The 24,697-nt window shown below is 37.9% G+C and overlaps 1 protein-coding gene across 6 annotated transcripts in view; it reads right to left on the bottom strand.

The window, feature by feature from the left end:
• Nucleotides 1-24,697, bottom strand: part of PHF3 (PHD finger protein 3) — a 71,788-nt gene that overhangs the window by 15,886 nt on the left and 31,205 nt on the right. For 5 of the 6 annotated variants that reach the window (XM_005300171.5, XM_005300172.4, XM_065587926.1 and 2 more), the window contains 7 exons: nucleotides 17,815-18,142; nucleotides 15,170-15,353; nucleotides 11,183-11,336; nucleotides 10,946-11,102; nucleotides 9,532-9,648; nucleotides 941-1,072; nucleotides 263-398 (listed from right to left, as the gene is read on the bottom strand). In XM_005300171.5, coding sequence (XP_005300228.1) covers nucleotides 263-398; nucleotides 941-1,072; nucleotides 9,532-9,648; nucleotides 10,946-11,102; nucleotides 11,183-11,336; nucleotides 15,170-15,353; nucleotides 17,815-18,142 — 1,208 coding nt within the window. Of the gene's footprint in view, nucleotides 1-262; nucleotides 399-940; nucleotides 1,073-9,531; nucleotides 9,649-10,945; nucleotides 11,103-11,182; nucleotides 11,337-15,169; nucleotides 15,354-17,814; nucleotides 18,143-18,253; nucleotides 21,746-24,697 lie in introns of those variants that run through there. The other variant, XM_042848847.2, reaches the window with a different exon arrangement.

The raw sequence follows: 24,697 nt of genomic DNA, 5'->3' as shown, positions 1-24,697 counted from the left end.
CTGAATAAGTAAGCTATGCTGGTGCAGCTAACGCCAGTGCTCCATGAACAGCATAAGAGCAGCACAGACACAAAGCAGAATTAACAGCTCTGTCTCTTTAAAGTTTACTAGAAAAGTAAGATGATGCTCCTTCCTTATCTGCAAATTGGGGGGATAATGAGGTTTATCCATTTTTGTGTGTGTTACTTTTAAGATATATGTTTGGAAAGCATTACCTATGTGGTAAGTGTTATTAATTTTAATACACTTTTACTATAATTACCTATGCAGATTTTACAGTTAAGATCAAAGAGATGATTTTTGTGTTGACTTGTTGTATCCGAAAATGAAGATTCATCTACTTCTTTATCTTTTTCAATCTCTTCTGTCTTCTCTACCAGCTTTATCATAGTAGGTTCCTGTGAAAGGTCAAGCAATCAATTTCAGTTAATAGAAGACAATAACATTTATGTTCTATCAGAAATTCTTAATTGTAATGTTATTTCAATTACCTCAGAGTCAACCACTTGGAAACTTTCAACACTTTCTTCTTCTCCTCAAGTGAGAGACTTTTACTTTGATTACAGTTTATTATTATTTTAAAAAACACCACACGTGCACACACACCACAAGCATTTCAAAAGATTTAAGAAAAGTTAGGCTATCAAATGTCATGATTTGATTTCGCCACAGTAATAAATTAAGGTACGATTTAAAACCTGACTGTTGCCAGAGAATCACAAGAACACAACAAAAAGCCCTTAAAATTTAGGAGTTAAAAAACCACTACTAAAACCCTTTGTATAAAGAACAAAATAAAATTGTTATTTTAATATACTTTTAAAACAAAATTATATATAAACCATCTGTATTATTTATGCACGATAATTATATTGCCCTTTTTATTTTATTTTATTTTTTTAAACAAAATCAACCTTCTCTTAGAATTAAAATAAAGTACCTGAATTTCCATAGCTACTTCTTGTTCTTTTATTGGAGCATCACTCTCAATTTCTATTTCTCCTTTGTGAGTAATTTTTGTTATTGGTCGCCTTTCGACTTCCCTCTGCTCTTTCTCAATCATTTCAATTGTCTATAAAACAGTAATATTACATATATTTACACTACATTAGACGTGATATGGCATTAGACGTGAATGCTTGGACTCTGAAATACTGAAATAGGACAAAAAAATTCCAGTTCACAGGTAATTTTAAGGAAGGCAAGTAGTTTTATGAAATACATACCCACTATAGTGTGTCAAATCTTCACCTGCCATGCCAATGATTGCATATATCCATGTATCAAAATAAATTACAAGCAAGTCCCTCTCCACGCATTTTAGGACATGCTACTTTAAGTTTTCAATAGCTAAAGAACATTTTGCTAGCCCTTGCCCCACAGTTTGTGTGTGTGTTTATCTATATAAATACAACTTCGAGGACAAACTAAGAGATGTAGCATCTTTCTGTTTCATTTTTAATCACATAGTCCCAATCTGGTTAACAGATTTCAGGTGTTATCTACAAAACAAATATCTATCTGCCAAACAATTCTGTTAGGGATCACTTCATGAATTTTGCAACAGGTTCCATCACAGAGTCAAAAAGCAGACAATTATGTTCTGAAACACATTCCATCTGATAGACAACAACTCTCTCTCTACCCGGAACATATTTCAAGAATAGGATAACTTGCCTTGCCCTTCCTACTGATTCAAAGAACTCAAAAAACTCTATTTTTAAGGAGAATGAATCGTTATATTTGCTCTAAAATAATTCTGTTGCCCAGTGCATGAGACAGAATATTTAACAATTATAATGGCAAGACTGAAAAACTTTACACATGAGGGCTTTACAACTAAGGTGTTTCCAGTTACATCTGTACAGTACCTAGCACAATGGGGGCCTCTAGAAGCTGCCACAATAAATAATAAAATTTTCCATTTTCTCACTATATCTACTTATTTCCTCACCAACTCTTATCGAGGCAGCATCACTCAAAATTAAAAAAACCCACCCGTCAGCTTGTTTGCACAGGTAATTTGCTACTATAACAAAAAGGCCCCAAGTTTCTCTAGTGTATGGCAGAACACGCTAGGTCTAAATTCTCCAGCAAGGCCTCTGGCGTAGCAGATCAGAAATTCTGTGGCAGCCTCATAAAATTAAATCAGTACAGTATCCACGGTTATTGGAAAGGCACAGGAAGAAGTTTTAGATAAGTATATTAATTCTTTGGGGCGGGGAACTTTTTTTGTTGTTTGTATGGTGCCTTGCACAATTGGCAACATGACTGGGACTGCAAGGCACTACTGCAATACAAACAACAAAAAGTTAAATATTTAATCTTGAAATGTAAATCATCATCGAGTTTCAGAGTAAGCATCCCATTGTGCAGAACAAGGGCTGCTCACACTTCTCCAAGGTTTCATTGTGACTGCAAACTCAGCCAAACAGCACTTAATTGGCTTACACCAATTCTGAGCTGGAACATTTTTTTCACAAGCTTAGATTCTGGTGAACAACTCTGCAGCAAAGGATGTGCTTACAGTCGCAATCAAACACAGGAACCAGAGTATGATTTCAGTTTACTGTGAAGATATATTTTAAAAATTGAGATGTCAAGTGATCAAGGTCTGATTATATCTGAAACAGCTACTAGCCTAAGGGTACAGAATACAAGTCAATTTACACTGTTTAACTTATGTACCTGTCAACCTTACTAAAAGGTACACTCAAGTGGCATACATCAGTTACAAAAATCCTGTGCTCACAAAACTGTCTCTTCAACACATTTGCCCTCTGTATTAAGATTATATTCTCAGCATTCTCCACAGACTATTCATGGTAAATCCACTGCCAGCTGTGGACCCTGTCCTTAAAAAGTCTGACTACAGGCATCAAAGTTTCATGACCAACCAGCCAGAGAATCAGGAGGAGTTACCACAATTACAGGAAGATGCATTCAATATCACAAGTGCCTAGAATGCAAGCAACAGTACAAATTATCCATCTGGTGATTCAACTCATGAGGACTAAGTTTATCTGAATTCACACACATGCAAAACTGTCTTACAACTTTACAACAAGTATCAGGGGGTAGCCGTGTTAGTCTGTATCTACAAAAACAACAAGGAGTCTGGTGGCACCTTAAAGACTAACAGATTTATTTATATATATATAAATAAATAAATCTGTTAGTCTTTAAGGTGCCACCAGACTCCTTGTTGTTAACTTTACAACAAACACTATGGGGAGCTACATCTTCAGCTGGTGTAAAATAATGTAGCAGTACTGAAGTCAGCAGTCTAAGCCCTGGTCCACACAACAAGGTTAGGTCGAATTTAGCCACGTTAGGTCAATTTTAAAATGAATGCGTCCACACAACCAACCCCGTTGCGTCAACTTAAAGGGCTCTTAAAATCGACTTCTGTACTCCTCCCCGGCGAGGGGAGTAGCACTAAAATCGACCTTGCTGGGTCGAATTTGGGGTAGTACAGACGCAAATTGACAGTACTGTCCTCCAGGAGCTATTCCAGAGTGCTACATTGTGACTGCTCTGGACAGCACTTTGGTACACTCAGGTGGCATACATCAGTTACAAAAATCCTGTGCACTAGCCAGGTACAAAGGAAAAGCCCCGGGAACTTTTGAATTTCATTTCCTGTTTGGCCAGAGTGGCAAACTCAGCAGCACAGATGACCATGCAGTCCCCCCAGAATCACAGAACTTAGGATGTTTCTACACTCCCTCTATCATCTCCGTCCCTGAGGTTATCGCAGATTAGAAGGTGAAAAACACGCACTTGCAATGACATGTTTTCTGAGCTCATGCAGTCCTCCCCCACTGATAGGGCACAGCTTAATGCATGGAGGCATTCAGTGGCAGAGGCCCGGAAAGAATTAAGTGAGAACGAAGAGCGGAGGCAGGATGCGATGCTGAAGCTAATGGGGGAGCAAACGGACATGATGAAGCGTCTGTTGGAGCTGCAGGAAAGCCAACAAGAGCACAGACCCCCGCTGCATCCACTGTATAACCGCCTATCCTCCCCTCCATGTTCCATAGCCTCCTCACCCAGACGCCCAAGAATGCGGGGCGGGGGGGAGTGGGGGGGCGCTCTGGGCACCCAGCCACTCCACTCCAGAGGATGGCCCAAGCAACAGAAGGCTGTCAAACAGTTTGATTTTTAGTGTGGATACAATAAGCAATGTGGCCTTTTCCTTCCCTCCTCCCCCACCCCACCCAGGCTACCTTGTCCGTTATCTAATTTTTTTTTTAATTAATAAAGAAAGAATGCATGGTTTCAAAACAATAGTTACTTTATTTTGAAGGGGGAAGGGTGGTTGGCTTACAGGGAATTAAAATCAACAAAGGGGGCAGGTTTGCATCAAGGAGAAACACACACAACTGTCACACTGAAGCCTGGCCAGTCATGAAACTGGTTTTCAAAGCCTCTCTGATGTGCAGCACACCTTGCTGTGCTCTTCTAATCGCCCTGGTGTCTGGTTGCTCAAAATTGGACACCAGGCGATTTGCCTCAACCTCCCATCCCGCCATAAATGTTTCCCCCTTACTCTCACAGATATTATGGAGCACATAGCAAGCAGCAATAACAATGGGAATGTTGGTTGTGCTGAGGTCTGACCTAGTCAGCAAACAGCACCAGTGAGCTTTTAAATTCCAAAGGCACAGTCTACCACCATTTTGCACTTGCTCCACCTATAGTTGAACTGCTCCTTACTACTGTCCAGGCTTCATCAGCCACGGGAGCAAGGGGTAGGCTGGGGTAGGTGTGACCGTGTGCTGCTGCGGCTGGAAGAGCAGCCCGAGGCAGAAGCCTCCAGCTCGTATGATATTCCAGGCAGGACTGAATCTCCATGAGACGAAACTTAAAGAAAAGAATGACCTGTAGTCTCTGGCTCCCATTTGGTGCTCTAAGAAGAGGATAGCCATGTCTGTCCATCGACCTCACCGAGGTCTGCCAGGAGCACCCAGGAGATGTACGACTGCTATCAGTCCTACTTCACCATCTGCCGCGAAGGCAAGGAGCTGCTACTGTGTAGCAATGCAGTACTGTGTCGCCAGCAGCACCCAGGAGACATACGGTGACAGTGAGCTGAGCGGGCTCCATGCTTGCCGTGGTATGGTGTCTACACGGGTAACCCAAGAAAAAAAGGCGCGAAACGATTGTCTACTGTTACTTTCACGGAGGAAGGGAGAGCGGGGGGCCTGACGACATGTACCCAAAACCACTTGTGAAAATGTTTTTGCCCCATCAGGCATTGGAAGCTTAATCTAGAATTCCAATGGGCTGCAGAGATTGCGGGAACTGTGGGATAGCTTCCCACAGTGCATCGCTCTGTAAGTCGACGCTAGCCACGGTAGTGAAGACGCATTCCGACAACTTAATGCACTTCGTGTGGACATACGCAATCGACTGTATAAAATCGGTTTCTAAAAATCGACTTCTATAAAATCAACTTAATTTCGTAGTGTAGACATACCCTAAATTACTCCAACTGCTTCAGATTTGTCAGGAACTGTAGGTACGGCTAAGATTTTGTCATGCATATTTTTAGTAAAAGTTAGGGACAGGTCACGGGCAAAAAAGAAATATTAACCGAAGTCGTGACCGGTCCTTGACTTTTACTAAAAATATCCTGGACAAAATGGGGATCTGCAGATCCCTATATCGTCCGAAGGGGGGCAACCATGCAGGGGCTAGGAGCCCTCTGCAGCAGCTGGGGGCTGCAAGGTAAACCTGCCGCCTGCAGCTCCAGGGGTCCCTGTCCCTGCTGCCCGTGGGGGCCGGGTGTTGCAGGGTACCCCCATCACCTGCAGCTCCCGGGGCCTGCTGCGGCGGGGAGCTCGGGGTGCCACTGTCATCCACGAGCTTGGGGGTGCCACCACTGCTGCCTGGGAGTTCCCTTGCCGCCCGGGATCCCTGCAACCTCTATGACTAAATCGTAGCCTTAGCTGTATGATATAAAGGGTTACATTAAATTTAAAAAAAAAAAAAATACATAGTTCTGTAGGTTATAAGAGCTAAAGAATATAAGAACAGCCATTTTGGGTCAGACCAATCGTCCATCTAGCCCAGTATCCTGTCTTCCGACAGCGGCCAATGCCAGATGCTTGAGAGAGAATGAACAGAACAGGTAATCATCAAGTGATCTGTCTCCTGCTGCCGATTCCCAGCTTCTGGCAAACAGAGGCTAGGGACACCATCCCCATCCATCCTGGCTAACAGCGATTGATGGACCTATCCTCCGTGAACTTAGCTAGTTCTTTTTTGAACACTGTTATAGTCTTGGCCTTCACAACATCCTCTGGCAAAGAGTTCCACAGGTTGACTGTACGTTGTATGAAGAAATACTTCATTTTGTTTTAAACCTTCTGCCTATTAATTTCATTTTGTGACCCCCATTTCTTTTGTTATGAGGAATAAATAACACTTCCTTATTTACTTTCTCAATACCAGTCATGATTTTGTAGGCCTTTAACAGATCCCCCCTTAGTCATCTCTTTTCCAAGCTGAAAAGTGACAGTCTTATTAATCTCTCCTCATATGGAAGCTGTTTCATAACCCTAATCATTTTTGTTGCCCTTTTCTGAACCTTTTCCAATTCCAATACATCTTTTCTGAGATGGGGTGAACACATCTGCATGCAGTATTCAAGATATGGGCACACCATGGATATAAGGACATACAAGGACAATATGATATTTTCTGTCTTCTTATCTATCCCTTTCTTAATGATTCCCAAAATTCTGTTAGCATTTTTTTTCTTTTTTTTTTTTTTTTTTTTGGACAGCCACTGCACAGTGAGTGGATATTTTCAGAGAACTATCCACAATGAGTCCAAGATCTCTTTGAGTGATCACCGTTAATTTAGACCCAATCATTTATAGTTCAAGTTTGTTAGAACTCGTAGGAAGGCCTTGGGGAAAAAAGTGACTTATTTGGAAAAACTGGACCTGAAAGATAACTGATAAGATAGAAGTAGAGGCCCCAATTATTAAAGATAGTTAATAAGAAAAGATTGTGCATGTTGAACCAATACTGACCACAAATTGGCCAAAATCTGATTTTACCTAAGTTAGCAATAGAATATGACATCATTTGTTTGTTAAAGGACATAAAAGGATGAACTCTTAGAAGGTTTATTGCTAATACCTGCCTGATTAAGTTGGAGCTGACCAATATGAGTCTAAACATTCCTGGGTTTAGTCTGTTGGTTAGTAGGGAGGGGCATCTCTCCCCTCATCAGCCCTGAGCGCCTGCGTGGCATTTAATAGGTGTCTTCCCAATAAAACAGGACCATCTGTAATCTCTCCCCCTTTCAACCTATGGCCAGAGTAACAGCTGCAGGAGACTTAAATGTGGATGTCTATTTTGAGATCACCAATGCTTTTCAAACTAAACTATTAAACTCCCTATAGTTTGAAGAAATTATTTCACTGTAGATCATTCTCTTAAAACTGACCAGTCAGATTTTTAGCCTCTACTTAGTTTTTTTGTTGGTGTAGGGGACTGCTCTGATGACGTGTCAGATATCAATAACAGATGCCTAAGCTAGGATTGTCAGATATGAAAAGTGTCTCCCCTCTTGAGGAAATCTGTATAAGTGTTAGTGTGACCCCAGAATCTTGCTACTAAATGAGGGTGAGGAGGAAGACATCAATCTTAAGACAGAACAGAAGGAGAGCAGTAGAAGCATCTGTACTGGGAAGGGGAAAATATCCGACTCCTGGTTTGGATGCAGAAGCTACCCCCTTATTTCACTGACACTACAGTTCAGTGAACCCTGCTCACCAACTCCTGTCCCCTTTCAAAGCAGCAACTGTCTGCATCTCTCACTAGGTGGGACTGTGGGATTCTTGGACCACCAATCAGTAACATCAAATAGTTGGTTCACCTACTTTAAACCCTTCTCACCACAAAATGACTGAAATGATCCCATAATCCAGCTCTTCACTCTTCTTTTCAAATCATAGAATCATAGAATATCAGGGTTGGAAGGGACCTCAGGAGATCATCTAGGCCAACCCCCTGCTCAAAGCAGAACCAATTCCCAACTAAATCATACCAGCCAGGGCTTTGTCAAGCCTGACCTTAAAAACTTCTAAGGAAGGAAATTCCACCACCTCCCTCGGTAACCCATTTCAGTGCTTCACTACCCTCCTAGTGAAAAAGTTTTTCCTAATATCCAACTTAAAACTCCCCCACTACAACTTGAGACCATTACTCCTTGTTCTGTCATTTGGTACCATTGAGAACAGTCTAGATCCATCCTCTTTGGAACCCCCTTTCAGGTAGCTGAAAGCAGCTATCAAATCCCCCCTCATTCTTCTCTTCTGCAGACTAAACAATCCCAGTTCCCCCAGCCTCTCCGCATAAATCATGTGTTCCAGCCCCCTAATCATTTTTGTTGCCCTCCGCTGGACTCTTTCCATTTTTTCCACATCCTTCTTGTAGTGTGGGGCCCAAAACTGGACACAGTACTCCAGATGATGCCTCACCAATGTTGAATAGAGGGGAATGATCACGTCCCTCGATCTGCTGGCAATGCCCCATCTTATACAGGCCAAAATGCCATTAGCCTTCTTGGCAACAAGGGCACACTGTCGACTCATATCCAGCTTCTCGTCCACTGTAACCTCTAGATCCTTTTCTGCAGAACTGCTGCCTAGCCATTCGGTCCCTAGTCTAGCAGTGCATGGGATTCTTTCGTCCTAAGTGCAGGACTCTGCACTTGTCTTTGTTGAACCTCATCAGGTTTCTTTTGGCCCAATCCTCTAATTTGTCTAGGTCCCTCTGTATCCTATCCCTACCCTCCAGCGTATCTACCACTCCTCCCAGTTTAGTGTTATCTGCAAACTTCCAGATCATTAATGAAGATATTGAACAAAACCGGCCCCAAGACCGACCCTTGGAGCACTTCGTTTGATGCCGGCTGCCAACTAGACGTGGAGCCATTGATCACTACCTGTTGAGCCCGAAGATCTAGCCAGCTTTCTATCCACCTTACAGTCCATTCATCCAGCCCATACTTCTTTAACGTGCTGGCAAGAATACCGTGGGAGACCGTATCAAAAGCTTTATACACCTTTGAATGTAATAGTTATAGGGGAGTCGTTTCTTACGCAGGGGTTAGGTTCTGAAGTCAGCGTGTAAGGCGAAAATCGCGTATAGTCAAAAGCTCATTGAGTGGAATGGCAGGCGGAATCGCCCGCACTACAGGTACAGTATTTAAATTGCTATTTTTCTCTTTTTTGTTTTTGTTTTGCCGAGCGCGTATAGTTAAAACAGCATAAGTTAAATGCGCCTATGATGCGATTCCACTGTACTACATTCACCTCTCTGGGCTTAGCAGATGGGAGTACGGTCTCTGCTCTTCCTTCCTCTCCTTAGCCAAGTCAAGTCCTATCCAATCGGATTTTTTTCAATAAGTATTTTGAATTTCTGAAAGTGTACAGGTAACTTGAAAACCAAATAAAACTGAAAGATCATTACACATCTCACTCTACAGCTGTAGTTGACAAATCTTACGTGTCTGTTTTCTCTTTGTCTCCAAGCAGCTAGCTCTTTAGAAGCCAGCTCTTCTGGGCTCATTCTTATGAGATGATCAGGGGTAACCTCTCCTTTCAGTACTCTCTTAAATAATATCTGGAAGAAGGACAAACATTAACTAGTGATGTAAAAAAAAAAGTTGATTTCTAACAACAAATCAATAAGCAGCAAATTAAAACAACTAGAGTAGCAGAATAACCTTTGGGAATATATTCTATACTTGATGCCAGCACTATACATTCTTATCTATAACCCATTATTCCTGGGAATACAAATTACTTTACAGCAATTCCAGACCTTAAGAGGTATTATTGTGGAAAGTATTAATGGGTTTTGTGGAGAGAAACAAATCTGTAGGCCATTAATTTTTTTCTTCACATCAAAGCCAAAAATTGGTTAAACTTTTTTTCTTTAAACATTTCATATTTACAATTACGGAAACACATAATAAGATGATGTTCAAAGGAAAAATTAGCATAGACCAACTGCAGCAGTGATTTCATGAAAGATATTTTTCAGATCTTTAAAAAGAATGTAGCAAATTCCATACAGTACTCAGCAGAAAAAGGGTTGGAGGAAGAACTATAGAGGCTAGAGTCTGTACATAGTTTTTATACCAATTTAAATCACTTTAATTAAATGGGTGCAATCCACTTGGGCAGCTGTGTAAAGCAGATAAGAAAAACTAGTTCTTTGTACTACCGAAGGAGAATCTGTAGAACTTTGTGTATTACCCACTGAACAGTGAGCTCAAGGTTGCATCTTTCAAGTCACCAGCATTGGACTTTATATAGTGATCTATGTACCAAGACAGGGACACGTAGTTATGATCAAGAACAGAGCAATGGATAGAGTTCCATGAACCAGGACAATTTTCTTGTTAAAAATCCGGATCTTGAAGACAAGAAGCATGATGGCTGGTAGTGGGTGGGTGGGAGGGAAGGGAGGTGATGCAGCCTAATGGAATGTCTTCACAGGAAAATGTTATTATAGTAGTGGTGTGGATTAGGGGATTGATAATTCTGAAATGAATGGAATAAAGGTGAAATGGAAGGATAGGCTGCTGGACAGAACTGAAAGTGGATATGGGTAAAATGGGATTATGTGGAAAGCAGTGGCTGAAAGAGACAGTGAAAGGAGAGAAACAGACCAAAAGGGTTGGACAATGGAAGGAATATGGCAGCATGGGCAAGAAGTCATGGGGAAATGTGGACACTGGAGACTCAAAGGTCTTAACTGAACAGGGAAAGGAGAAAAGAATATGGAGAAAGATGAAAGGAGAGGACTTCTGTAGAATAAGAGAAAGGAAAAGAAGGAGGAGACCAGAATGTGGAACAGTTAATCAGCTAAAGGATTTCTTTCTGTGAAAGAATTATAGATGAAGAACACATACATTATTTTTGGGATCCTTTAGATTGAACATCAAACTTCTGTATTTGTTCTTATATTTAGAATCTGTGTCCCGAAAAAAAGAAAACAGTTCTTTTTCAATCCTTGTGGCAACTTTTGCTGCTCTTTCCTCAGGAATCTTCAAACTGGAGTCTGTAAGTCTGAAAAAAAGAGTATAGAATTTTTTAAAATAAATAACTATATATGAAAACAGACAATTCATCTGGCAATGTACCTATACCTTTTCATCAGAATTTCTTTAAGAGACTGTCTGACACTTTGTCTTATCTGATCAGCAGAAGGTTTGGAAGCTGGCACAGCTGGTGGAGGTATATTACCAGTTGATCCCCCTTTCTCAGTTTTCTTTTTCTTGAATTCTTGTTTCTCGTGAACACCTAAATCAAAATATGCTAAAAATTAAAATCTTAAAGATAATTTTACAGTAGCTTGAATGTGGGTTTTTTTTAAACACGGGCCTGAACAGATTAAAACAACAACAACAAAAACCTACATAAAGGTGACCTAAAGAGAGTGGACAATAGATTTGTGGTCCGTATTTTAAACTGTATGGATAAAGCTTGAAAGGTTTCTTTACAAAAAAAAATATATATATATATTGGGGGATAAGGGGTGTTTCAGCTTGTTTTTAAAATACAGGAAATTCAGATCTTATCTATCTTAGAACATTAGGGATAACCAGCAAATTAATGGAAAGATCTTTATTCAGTCAGTCTTAAAACTCTGGGGGAAGCTGTTGGTTTCTATTCAACACCAACACCCAACAAACGTTTGGAGAAAGAATGTCTTTGTTAAGAGTTTTAAACAATCTCACCCCTTCAAAGACTTACGCCGTGGCTACACTCGAAACTTCAAGGCGCTGCTGCAGGAGCGCTCCCGCGGCAGCGCTCTGAAGTGAGAGTGTGGTTGCATGCTGCAGGTACTCCACCTCCATGAGGGGATTAGCTTACAGTGCTGGGAGCGTGGCGCTTTACAGTGCTGTAACTTGCTGCGCTAACACCCCTGAGCGAGAAAGTTGCAGTGCTGTAAAGCGCCAGTGTAGCCATAGCCTTAATGACATCAGTAAACAAGAGCAGAAAATACAGTTAGTTGCCTGTTGTGTTTTGGGTATTTGTTATATCAACAACTGCATCTCTGTTCTAATAATGCAATTTCTGTATTGTTACCGTTGAAATGCCTATCACTATTTCTGAAAGATGATCCAAAAATAACTGATGTTATTAAATATATTAATTTACAGCAGTGAATCCACATCAGACATGCCTTTGCCTTATGTCCAAAGGAGAATAGTGTACAATAATGAGAAAATATTTATTTTAAAGTATCAACTTTACTATCTAGAAAAATAAGCTGTATTAATTTTTATACAGAATAAACATGTTCATCCCTTTCATATATAAAGAGTACTGAAGAAAAATGTCCTTAAAATGTAATTATTTTAAGAAACCATGTAAATTATCAGAATCCCAAGAAAATTTTCCAAGACGTCTAGAACAGCTCTCAGTTACTGCCACTTTTGAGAAACAAAAATATTCCCAGGCTTCTGTAGCCCGTTGGTTTACGGATTTTTTCTTCCACATATAGCCAACCAGAAAGAAAATAGGCCAGCTTTTATTAGTTTGACTTTATTTAGTTTATTTTATTAGTCTGACTTTTTAATTCAGATGTTCATGAATCTCTCTAATAATGCACACTGAATTGTTCAGTGAAATAAACTGAAAATTAACATAGTGGAAAGCACTTATCTGTGCATAAAATTTCATTTTAATCTAAAGTAAACTTTCCCATTGAAATTGGCATTTCTAAGCCTATTAGCCCTAAATTTCTTCCAGCTGTTAAACCTGTATGACAGAAGCATGGAAGATTATGAACACTCTCTTATACTAAGTGTTTTTAAACCTACTGTCACCACTTACGTCATTTTTCAATTAAACTGCCACCTCCAGCATGGTGGAAAAAATAATTTCAGTTGTAATCCTTTTAATAATACAACTTGTAGGTTATTTATGTTTCTAAGCATATGAAATTTCAAACAGCAGTAGTAAATTAAATTGGCATTCTTTTCCCTGTAAGAATTTATGAGGAGAAAAAGAATAAAACCATTTATTTTCGGTTTCATTTTTCAGATAAGGGATCAACAATTCAGAATTGAAGAAATAGTTGGATGTGTTTTTGTAACAGTTACAATACTTTTCTTTTTAGCAGCACTTTCATATGATTTCAAAACATTTTACATACATTAATTAATGAGTCACATTCATAAGAGATTTAGTATGTCCTTTTTAGGTCATTATGGAGACAATCCCTGACTTAATCATTAGGAGTACTCCGTGGTTGTGTCCTCAGCTCCCCCGACTTGCTACCTGACCCCTGGGCAAATCACAGACACCCTCCCCGCCTCAAAACTGACACATCCATGACACAGTAGCAACTTGCCTGCCAAATTTCAAAAGTCCCTGCTCCAAAGCATGAAGGGACTAGAGCTTCTCAGCAAAACAGTCAAAAGATTTAACACACACATTTTTTTTTAACCTCTAATCTCCTTTATCGAAATATGACTGAACTATTTTTGCTGAAACTTAAAAATAATTCAGACTCAGGCAGGCACCATGGAAAATTTCTGCATAACGTTTGGGAGAAATATGGAACTGAAAACCAGATCCTATAAAGTGTCAAGCAATCTTAAGAACAAACAATGCTACGAGCTCCTATAATCTAGGAGAAAAAATAAAGCCTTAATTAATACCCAGTTAAAGATTAAGGATCCATTTAATAAAGGTATTTAGGCGTTGTTGTGCTCAGCATTGCAAAACCAACTGATTTAGGAGCCTCTCGTTTTTCAAAAGGGCTCTTAAGTGCCTAAATCACTGCCCATGGGATTTAAGCTTCTAAACCCCTCCTGAAAATGAGGCTTAGGCATTGCAATGCTGAGCACAGCAACACCAAAATACCTTTTAAAAATCTGGGCCTAACTGCCAAACTAATAAGGTCTATGTTTAACCATTTATGTGCTAAAGGACCTCACCAATAATTCCTATGTTAGAGGAATATAGCATAGAAATGTAATTTAACCACTTTTTAATATTTTTTCCTTTCTTTACTTTAAAATCCTCTTGCTACTTCCTGATTCACTGGAAGTATTCCAGAATGTATCAGTGAGATCACATCTACCAGAAGTCTCATTCTTATCCCTGCAATTCATGGTATCAAGGATGTCCAAGAATCCTGCAAACTGACATTTTAGCAAACCAAGAATTATAAGGATTTCTCAGGGATTAGGAAGGAAGAATTTTTTAACTTTACTGGTGCTATTTAGCACATACGTTTTCATTTAAAATATGCATTTATTTGTAAGGTTTCAAATATATTCTTCCAACCAAAAACATAATTACTAGAATGCCAGTGTTAGAGATGGTCCAAGAAACAATTCTTGCAATTAGCTCAACATTATATGTAGGCTAGGTTCAGAGTTTGTGTTCAAGGATTAACCAGACAGCTGTAGTTATATGGCACCAAAATTTCATGAGTTGCTCTCAGAAGATTTCTGCCCCAAATTTTGTAAATTTCACAAGATAAAAATCTTGTAAGATTATTCTTTGTATAATATTTCTGACACAGTAGTTTGTACCTTAATTGGAGTTGGAAAATATACCCCTTACAACTTTTGATGCAATTTAGAAACAAAATTTTATGGGTCATTTGGATAAGAACACTCTTCTCCACCCCCCTTTTCCAATGAAATTTGGGGCAAGGGACCCAGGTGATATTTTCGATACAGAAGAATAAAGAAATTCAAATATCCTACAACAACCATAACATGTAAACTCATACACATAGTATTTCGTATTTTTCTAGAGCAGCGATTCTTGATGTTTTTCAATGTAGACCAAACTTCGTAGACTGTGAGCATTTCCTCTCCCATTCTTGATAGCACAGACCACCTCTCCTTCCATTCACAATCATATAATACTTGTGCAGCAATTATAGAAGCTGCTTAAATGGGAAAGTAACATTAGGAAAGTTTTTCATGCATTTTCAACTGGTAAAGAACATTAAAAGAAGCAAAAAAACAAAAGATTCAGCACCACGTAAGCAGCCTGCTCTCTGCAGACCACAAGCAAGTGTTCCATGCCCCAAAATGTAAACAGAGCTGCTATACATAGAACTTTCATGTCTTGCTGACTATAGTTGCTGTTTGGAGTCTTATTACCTGATTTTACGGTCTTTTCACTTGAGCAAGAAACACTAAGAGAATCTTTATTTATTTTTTCACTCTTCTCTTCAGAGCATCGACGAGGAAGTGTAACTGTTTGTCCCATCTTCCGAATAGGAACTTGCCCTTTTTTATTATCAGAATCTCTGCATTCTGACAAATTCCTCACATCACCTGATTCCTGAAACAAATACTTTAACATATTAGTATGGTAACAAATGTGAAGATGAACTAAACTGCTACAAATCTTCCCCAAAGTATATTTTAAAAATAAAAATGTTGTATAATAAAAATCTCAAACTGAGAGGATATAAAGACATGCTCCTTAAAAAGCTATTGAAAAAGATGTCACAATTTACCACGAAGCAGTGTTTAACCGTTACTTCAAAAATTGGGTTCTTTGGTCTTGTGTTGTATTACCAAGGTAGCATTCCAGAGAACATGCAGTAAGTTCCTTGTTGAAAGCAGCTGTATTTTCTCAGTTAACAGTTTAAAATTTTTAAAAGTATATCATATGTAGAGATAGATTACACCTGTCTGCGAAGCAATTCATATGCAATAAACCTGGCAAATGTGCACAGCAAACAAGATCTAGTTAGAAAGGAAATAAATATTACTCAAAAGGAAAATCAAAAGTATTCTCTAAATCTCAATTTAAAGACTCCCACTGACTTCAATTCAGTTAGTATGAGTGCAGGGGGATGTTAAAAGACCTAATTCCCATTTAAGATCCCAGAGAAGGGCTCAAAAGGGTTTATTATTATTATTTTGTTGAATAAAGTTTATTGTTTTTTAAATCCACCAAGTGAACTGTAAATGATAAGATGAAGATGGACATATAAAGAACATACAAAACTTTCTCAATAGTTACATTATAAAAAGAAAAGGTGAATAAAAATCAAATATACTTGGAAAAAGTATTTTGAAAACATTTTAATTCAGACTAGTTAAAAACTTGAATTTGTAATCTTCTGTTGAAAGAACTAAGGATTCTAATCTTTAAAACTGACCAAACCAAATCAGTTGCTATTTGTAGTGTTGCAGCCATTTTGGTCCCAGAATATGAGAGACAAGATGGATGAGGAAATATAAAAGATATCACCTCACTCCCCTTGTCAAACCAAATCAGTGTAATTTGTGGAATATATAATGTATATTTTCAGAATGGGCATCACAAAAGGATTCATGAAACATGCATTAGAAGTTGAGGCAGTTTTATTTCCCCTTAGTTAATCTTACATGCTGGTTTTGGTTATCTTCTTCAGCTGAATTCTAAATAATATAATTTATATACAGATTACAATGAATATAAATGAGGGTTGGGTTTTTTAACTAAATGTTAACTATTGCATTCATAATTTTAATCATATACTAAAAATAAAGAATCTGAATAACTGTAATGAAACTAAGCCATTTCATTGCTTTAAACATTAGGTACTGATTGGTCAAAATGAGATCCAGAAAATAAATAATTTGAAACGGGGAGGGGGCAAGGATTACAATTAGTCGTTTAAATCTTTTTTCCCCTTCTGCTATTAAATTCATGATATAAACCACAATGCTGAAAAAAGCTTAAATTGCTTAAACAAACAAAACTAAAAAGTGTTGCTTTCATTTGATGTCTCAGTCACACTGACATGATCCTCCTAAGTAGTATGGGACTAGCTCTGGGGTGATCAGTTAAACAATGTCACCTGGTATTAGACAAATTCCAGATAAGGAATCTGACCTAATTTAACAAACAGGACAGGGAATGAGAAGGTAATAGTATCTTTGGGTAAAAAAAAAAAAAAAAAAAAACACATCCGTTTTGAGTATTATATCGAAGGGCAGTGAAATCCATGAGCTCTAGATAGCTATGTAAGAATGACTGCATTGAGAGGTGACTAAACCTAATTACCTCCAGAAAAAAGTTAATTGGAAAGTTGGTTTACAAGACATTTCCATGAACAGACACAAAAAAACAAAAAGTAATAAGGAAAGATCATGAAGTATTCTGATCAAGTGTTTAAAGCCCTGTTGCACAAGTACTTAAATGTACTGAGATAGATGGAGTTGGCAATTGAACAGAAGGGAAATTTAAATAAGATCTTTATTATTATGAACTGAAAAAGTTTTTAGAAATACCATCCTTCACCACCAAACCTTGGACATGTATTCACTGGGAGAGCTCTGAACCTCTTTGGGAGCGAGAACATCTCCAGGAATTTTCCCTCCTGCAGAACTATACTGCCTCTTCATCTCTGTTAAGGAGCCAGCTTGCTCTAGGGAAGCAAGCTGGCTCTTCCTCATCTCCAGAAGCTGCCATGCAAGATAATGGTTATTACAGGATAATGGTTAAGATGGGGAAGGGTTTGCAACATCATATTTTTCAATGCGTGTGCGCACACACACAAAAAACAAGGTAACGGCAGTTTAGCAATAGTACTCACTTCAAAATAGCCAAACCAGTTTAAAGGAACTAATTGGAACAGTATGCCTATAGCAAAATATTAGATAACAAGTTTTAGCCTAGACTGAAGTTTTATGAAGAGTTATAAACCTGGGGGGAATTATTTTAATTGAAAGGAATAAGTACTATAATATTTCAAATAGTAAAGAATATTTTTAAAGGAACTTTAACCATCTTAAATAAGCCTTACCCGTCTAAAAATTTTGACTTTGTGCTTCATTGTATCATCTGTCTGCTTAGCTCTCTCATTTGTTACACTGGGATTACCAGTATGAGTTTGCTTTGACATCCCAGGTTTTTCACATTCCATTGTTCTATCTTCTCTATATGCTTCAAGTTTCAGTTGAGTGTCCAGTATATTTTGATCACAAGATTCTGTTTTTTTGTCTTCTTCAGCACAACATTTCACACACACATATTCTTTATCTTCTTCTCCCATTCGTTGTGCTTGAGAAAGACTCAACCCAACACAGTCACCATGAAACCAATCATCACACCTACCACAGCCTACCATAAACCTGAAAATAAAACAAAACAGTATCAATCAATGCACAGAGGGAGGTAGAATTTCATATCAACTATAGCCTACTTGTTAAATAATTTATCAAAACAGAGCAATTTGTTCTTACCTGTTAAATTTTCTTTAAGCTTTACATCCATTACTCCAGCCTTATGACATGGTTAGATCTTCCCATGTGAAACTGAGAAAATGTGGCATAATAGTCCAGGAGATCACAACTTCAACATGAATTCCCACCCATAACCCCACACAGACAAAGAAATCCTCCTTAGGAATACAGTTTAGAGAAAAAGTCATAGGAAAATAAAAGAAGGCTCAAGACTGATGAACATAAGACTTAAAAAGATAATATGCTCAGACAAGAAAAAGTTAACTCTCTGCACTGGCATCAAGGAATCCAACCTGTCAATAGGCAACATCCCAAATATTGAACTAGCATAAGCTGCCAAAGCATAAGGAAAATGTTCAAAAATGTTGACAATGAACAAAACTCAGCTAAATCCACTGCTTAAACCTCAAGCCATTAAAAAGCTGATAGAATAAACCAACAGACAGTATATGACAGATTTCAGCAAATTGTTACATTTTGTTTTATTCCTCTGTAGTTTTGTGGGGCACAGGCTCATTTTCAAACCATGGCTGGTTTGGCCATCATTTTCATGGACATGCTATGTTTTTCTACTACATTGCAAAACTTTGTACATTTATTCACCCAAGTCAGTGGACATTTGAGAAAACTTTTCAACCCCTGAAATGTAGACCTCTAAAAATGTACATCATCTCATTTGGTCTTCTCATAGATCTGCTTTTGTATTTTGTATGCAGAGATAACTTTAGTTAAAGTTAATAACATCCATTTTCTAATGTCTACAAAGACCCTGGGTATCTAACAAGGTTATGATTTTGCAAGTATTTTGGTATATTGTGAAGTCCTCCATTCTCTGCTCATCTGGTGCAATGCTCTAGTCAAATTACTTTTGAAGAATTCAGAAAACACTCTCTCCCTAAGTTAGAGACTTAATACATGAATGTATCTGTCTTGAAATACTATTCCTGTTAGCAGTTTCGTTTTTTTTTTTTTTTTTTTTTTTTTTTTTTAAATAACCCCTCACCTTAAAATTGAGACAGGCTAACTCTAAGGACTATTATTCAACTGATGTGAAATTTCAGAGTTCTCATGTCTGAACCCATCTTTCCCTTCTGAGCTTTTTTCTATTTTGTTTTTAAGAGTCTAGAAAACAAAAACGAAGTTAAATTTTGAATGAATTAAATCTACACTGGTCACAAGAATATCCTTATAAGTGTAGATAGGTTCTTTAATGCTGAGCACCTTGATCAGGGAATTTGTACTAATTAAATAGAAGACAACATTAATTTTAAAGTAATACAGTGCAAAGCTGACAATCAGCTCAAATGGTTTTATGACAAGTGCTTTAGAAGCAAGATAAATATAATGATTTACAAACCCTAATCTGCTCTAACCAGAAAGTCCCAAGAGTTCTAACAACTCCCTTTTGTCAAAAGACCCCAAGGAACCAGAAAGAAAGAAGAAAGAAATATGGAGATATACCTATCTCATAGAACTGGCAGGGACCCTGAAAGGTCATTGAGTCCAGCCACCTGCCTTCACTAGCAGGACCAAGTACTGATTTTGCCCCAGATCCCCAAGTGGCCCCCTCAACCAGATTCCTATTCACCTACCTGCCTTCCTCTCACAGTTGCGATGCTGAAGCTATTTGATGACTCACCTACTTTGCAAGAATATATTTCTATCATAAATTATGTTGAAAGGTTTGGAAATTCTTTGATTCTCATTCACTAGGAAACTGAAGGTAAACATTCCAGATGGCTCTGAGACACTGGCAGTTGGTCTAAGAAACTACAGGAACCTCAAAAGACCAAAAAACCTGAAAGCCTATGTGTCTAATACTAGAAACTTGAGACCCTAGAGTAGGAAGTTAGTCAATATGGTTGTCTTGGTTCTGATCACTCTTATAACTAGTATAAATCAGCAGTAAAGTCAATGGAGGTGTGAAATTGGTTTAAGAGGAGAATTAGGTCCAGAAGTTTTAGGGGAAAAAATCACTTCCAACTAGCTGATTTCTCTGAGATTCCAACTTTACTTGACATAATGACTGTTTTCCTGTTGCAAACAATCCAGTTATCTGGTTTATGAATCAGAAAAGCAATCTTTTCACTACTGTTTGTGTATACTTAGTTCATGAGCACTTATTTTGCCTAAAACATGCTGGCAAGCACTCATAGATGTGTTCAGTTCCAATCATAAAGCTACAAGTTCCTGAAAGCTTTCTATGAGTATGATATTAGTATTTTCAGATCTACATTCTGGCAAAATGAAGAATTCAGGAGAAAGTTGGTTACATTTGGAGGTAATCACTTTTCACAGCCTCATTACAACCACAACCAAAATATTCATGAACATACTCCGAGTCAGAGAGAGATTGAAGGGAAGTTAAACTCCTGAAAATTATTGTTCTTTACTGTCAATCCTAGAGCACACACCTGATGGGAGTATACATAATATGAATTTCTGTTTTACAATTCAATGATCCACAGGAATATGTTCCACTTAGACAACAGACATCTGCCTCATCGTAAGAAAATATTGGTCAAGATCTGGGACACCAAAAATGGATACAAAAACAACCCCCGAAACATATAAGAAAACAATGTAATGTTTCAACTGTAGTTGAAAAAAAGACTTTTAAAAGCAAACAGTCAATTTTTTAAATTTTCCTCATGTTTAAATAAAGATGTTTATATCCATTTTTGGTGTACCAAAGCACTATTAATTCATTTTGGTTAAAATTTGAAGGAAACAAGGAATGTAATGTCCAGCAGCAGTGACTGGCCCTTAAAGTAGAATTAAATTTAGATACAGTTTAACTCTCATCTTCTAATTTGATATGGAAATGCAAGCATGTTAAATGCAAGACCAGACAACTTCAGATTTTTTTTAAAGGAACAAGGAAACTATAGGCTTTATCTTTGAGAATTTTTCTGCAACTAATGGCCATTAAGTTTTTTGAGATACTAAGAAAACATTTTAATTACTTTCTAGATGAAGAAAATAGATTAAGATGATCAAGCATGGAGAAAGGATCTCCATAGACTGATATTTGAATAGTATTTGGACTGATATGTGGTCAGCACTGTTCCTTTCCCAGGAGGAATACCAACCTCCCAAACATAAGAAGGTACTGATCACCCTCAACTCTGGAGTTAAGGCACTCAGGACCTGGTCCTCTGAGGCTACCTATTTTTAAAAGTAGAGTGGTGGACAGGTCTAAGAGGTAGGTGATTAAGTATGATGTCTTTTATTTTTCAGAGCCTTGAATACTGGCAGCTTTGTTAACCTGAAAGAGTTTATTCTGTAAAATGAGGGCTGTAACTTTGATTTGGCCTGTCTGAAACCTACACTAGAAAAATCTAGACCATTCTTTAACAATAATGAAAATAAGGCAAGTTTGACGTTTCAAGTGCATTTCTCTAACTATATCTAAACTGCTACCAGGGGTAGCCGTGTTAGTCTGTATCCACAAAAACGAGGAGTCCGGTGGCACCTTAAAGACTAACATTTATTCGGGCACAAGCTTTCGTGGGCAAAACCCCCACTTCTTCAGATGCATTGTGCACCTGAAGAAGTGGGTTTTTTAACCACGAAAGCTTATGCCCGAATAAATGTTAGTCTTTAAGGTGCCACCGGACTCCTCGTTGTTCTTATATCTAATTAGGATAATTTCAAGCCATGAAGTACATCTAATGGCCTAGGTAGTTTTCAAAGGAGAAACTGACTGTTGCTCAAAGCCCCAGATATTTGTGGTTTATTGGAGAAACATATGCTGTCAATGGTATATTTTCTATTGGTTAAAGATCAATGCAGACAAAATAAGACACTCTCTCTCTTCAGACAGGGCCTATAGCATTCTCAAATCAGGATGAATGTTGCATACTTCTGTTATGACATCACTCTGAACTGTCTGGAGTGAAGTGAACTATCAAAAGAAATGACTGTCTGGTGACAGAGGTATCCTTAATTAGCTTTTTTGGGAACTTGATGAGAAGACCCAACTTTTAGTGCATTTAAGATTGCACAAAAAAAGCATCCTATATACTAATTAAGGCTATAAGGTTGTGCCCAAAATAGGAAATCTGGTACCTCATAACTCTCCACTCTTAGTAGCAATTACGGAGGCTGTAACTCAGGAATTTACATTTACACTGTTTTGTCTAATCCTACTCAGAGAAGATGGAATTGTAATAAATATATTTGTGTTCTACCTACACTATAACTTCCACTCTTTCTACCAGTGAATCTGCACCACTGGTAAACTGCAGGTCCTTATTTTCCTAGTGTAGACAAGTCTTAAATTTTCTACTCATTTTAAATTATTTTTTCAATGTATTTATTTGCAAATCAAGAAAAAAATTCACTAGAAATTTCAGCTCTAGCACATAGATGATCTAGCTATTTCCCACACAGTTACAAGGGTTGAAAGAAAGGGAATAAAGGTTCCTATTTGAGCACTAGAATGGGAATAATTTGATTTTCCATGGGACCTTTTCTAATCTTTATCCACATTCTGGGTGTTTTTCTGCACCAACAAAATTAGTTTAAGTAATAGGAGTTATGGTTGGATAATGGAGAAGCTAGATAATGCGCAAAGATTAATAAAGGAGTCAAGGAGGGCTGAGGCCTGGCTTGAAGGATCAAGGATTTCTTCTTGCACAGCTGTCACACACTTGTGATTGAAGATGTTCTGATATCCTGGACTATTAACACCAAAAATTCTGACTGTAGACTGCTTCATAGTTTGAAGTGTGAGGAGCTTTACCCATGTTGTAAGGCTGGATTGGAAGATGTAAAGCTGAAAGAGAAAGAAATATGTTTTGAAATATTAATTCACACCAACATATTGAGTAAATCATAGAAGAATCAGAAGATTAGGGTCGGAAGAGACCTCAGGTCATCTAGCCCAACCCTCTGCTCAAAGCAGGACCAACACCAACTAAATCATCCCACCTCAAATGGTCAGGACGGCTTTCTTGTATTTTAATTTAAAAGTTCAGTAATATATAAGAATCACCACAAAATAGTTGATGGTACACCTCTATCCCGATATAACACGAATTCGGATATAACGTGGTAAAGCAGTGCTCTGGGGGGGGGGGGCAGATTAAAGCAAGTTCGATATAACGCAGTTTCACCTATAACGCGGTAAGATTTTTTGGCTCCCGAGGACAGCGTTATATCAGGGTAAAGGTGTATATAGAAATAGTAATGTCCCCAGAAGGCACCTCCTTTAATTCAATAGAACTTTTGAGTGAAAAAAAAAAAAGTTCTCTCTTATTCCCCTTAGAGAGGGACGCCTGCCTGTCTCCATATAACAAAATGAAGAGATACAGTCAGTTGAAGTATCTAATATTAAAAAGGAATTGGATTATACAAAGAAAAGATTGAGAGTAATGAAAATCTATTATTTCCTTTAGGATTAGCACATCTTTTCAAATCTCTTGGCATACACATTCATTTAGAGGACGATTCATTTCAAAGATAAAAATGTCCAGGCTGTATTTTTTCTAACACTAGTTATAACAAATGGAATGTGTTCAAGCCAAAGCAGATTGCTGAATGGCTGACAATTATTGAGGAATAAGAGCTTAAAAATACATCAGCCAGAAGTCAGTTTATTCATAAATCATTTGCTTTAGAAACGGTACTCATTAATAAAACCACACACACACAAAACAGAAAGGGTTCTATAAATCAGTCAAAATGAAGATCAATAATGGTCAGTGTTCAGCATCATTTGATACAGTTAATAAATGTAAATAAGTACATCATCACGAAGTCATTTGCTTAGCATTTTGTATTTGCAGTATATAGCAACAGGAGATCACGGACAACAGATCACTACTGCCATCTTGTAACAGTGTTTCATTCCAGCATTCTCTCTATTAATGGGAGCAAGGTCCCATCTCAAAAATTTACACAAGTCAAGGTACTACTCAGGTGTGTAAAATTAAGCACATGCATGTTTGCAGAATTGGGGGCTTACTCGGAAAGAAAAAAAGGAAAATAAAATCAGCAGTAAAGTGTAATTAATCTAAAAAAAATTTAAATCACTCCAAATTTTAATAACCATTATTTTCCATGTGTACATAATGCAAGAAATATTTTAACAGTCCTATTTTAAAAATAGTCTCAGTATAAAGATTCATTCACCTTCTGGAAATTTATTTTATGAAACAATTTGTCTACCACTGGCTCAGTTGTGTTATACCTGTATCACATTGCACAGCTCAGCAGGAGACACAGGATGGAAAGCAATTTTTATATTATCTTTTCCTGAATTAATAGAGATCTAGCTAGGTGAAGAATTAACTAATGGTGAATGACTGCACTCTTAGTCAACCATCACCTTGATACACACACACATTCAGAGATCTTCACAGGAGCTTTAGAGGAGTCTGCATGTTCCACCCTAACAAGCAACTATAGCCAATGGAAAGACTACTGACTTCAGTGGGC

The sequence above is a fragment of the Chrysemys picta genome, chromosome 3 (genome assembly GCF_011386835.1).
Source record: "Chrysemys picta bellii isolate R12L10 chromosome 3, ASM1138683v2, whole genome shotgun sequence".
Lineage (NCBI taxonomy): Eukaryota > Metazoa > Chordata > Testudines > Emydidae > Chrysemys > Chrysemys picta.
Note: the sequence above shows the minus strand (reverse complement) of the source record. Positions and strands in the feature narration are given on the sequence as shown.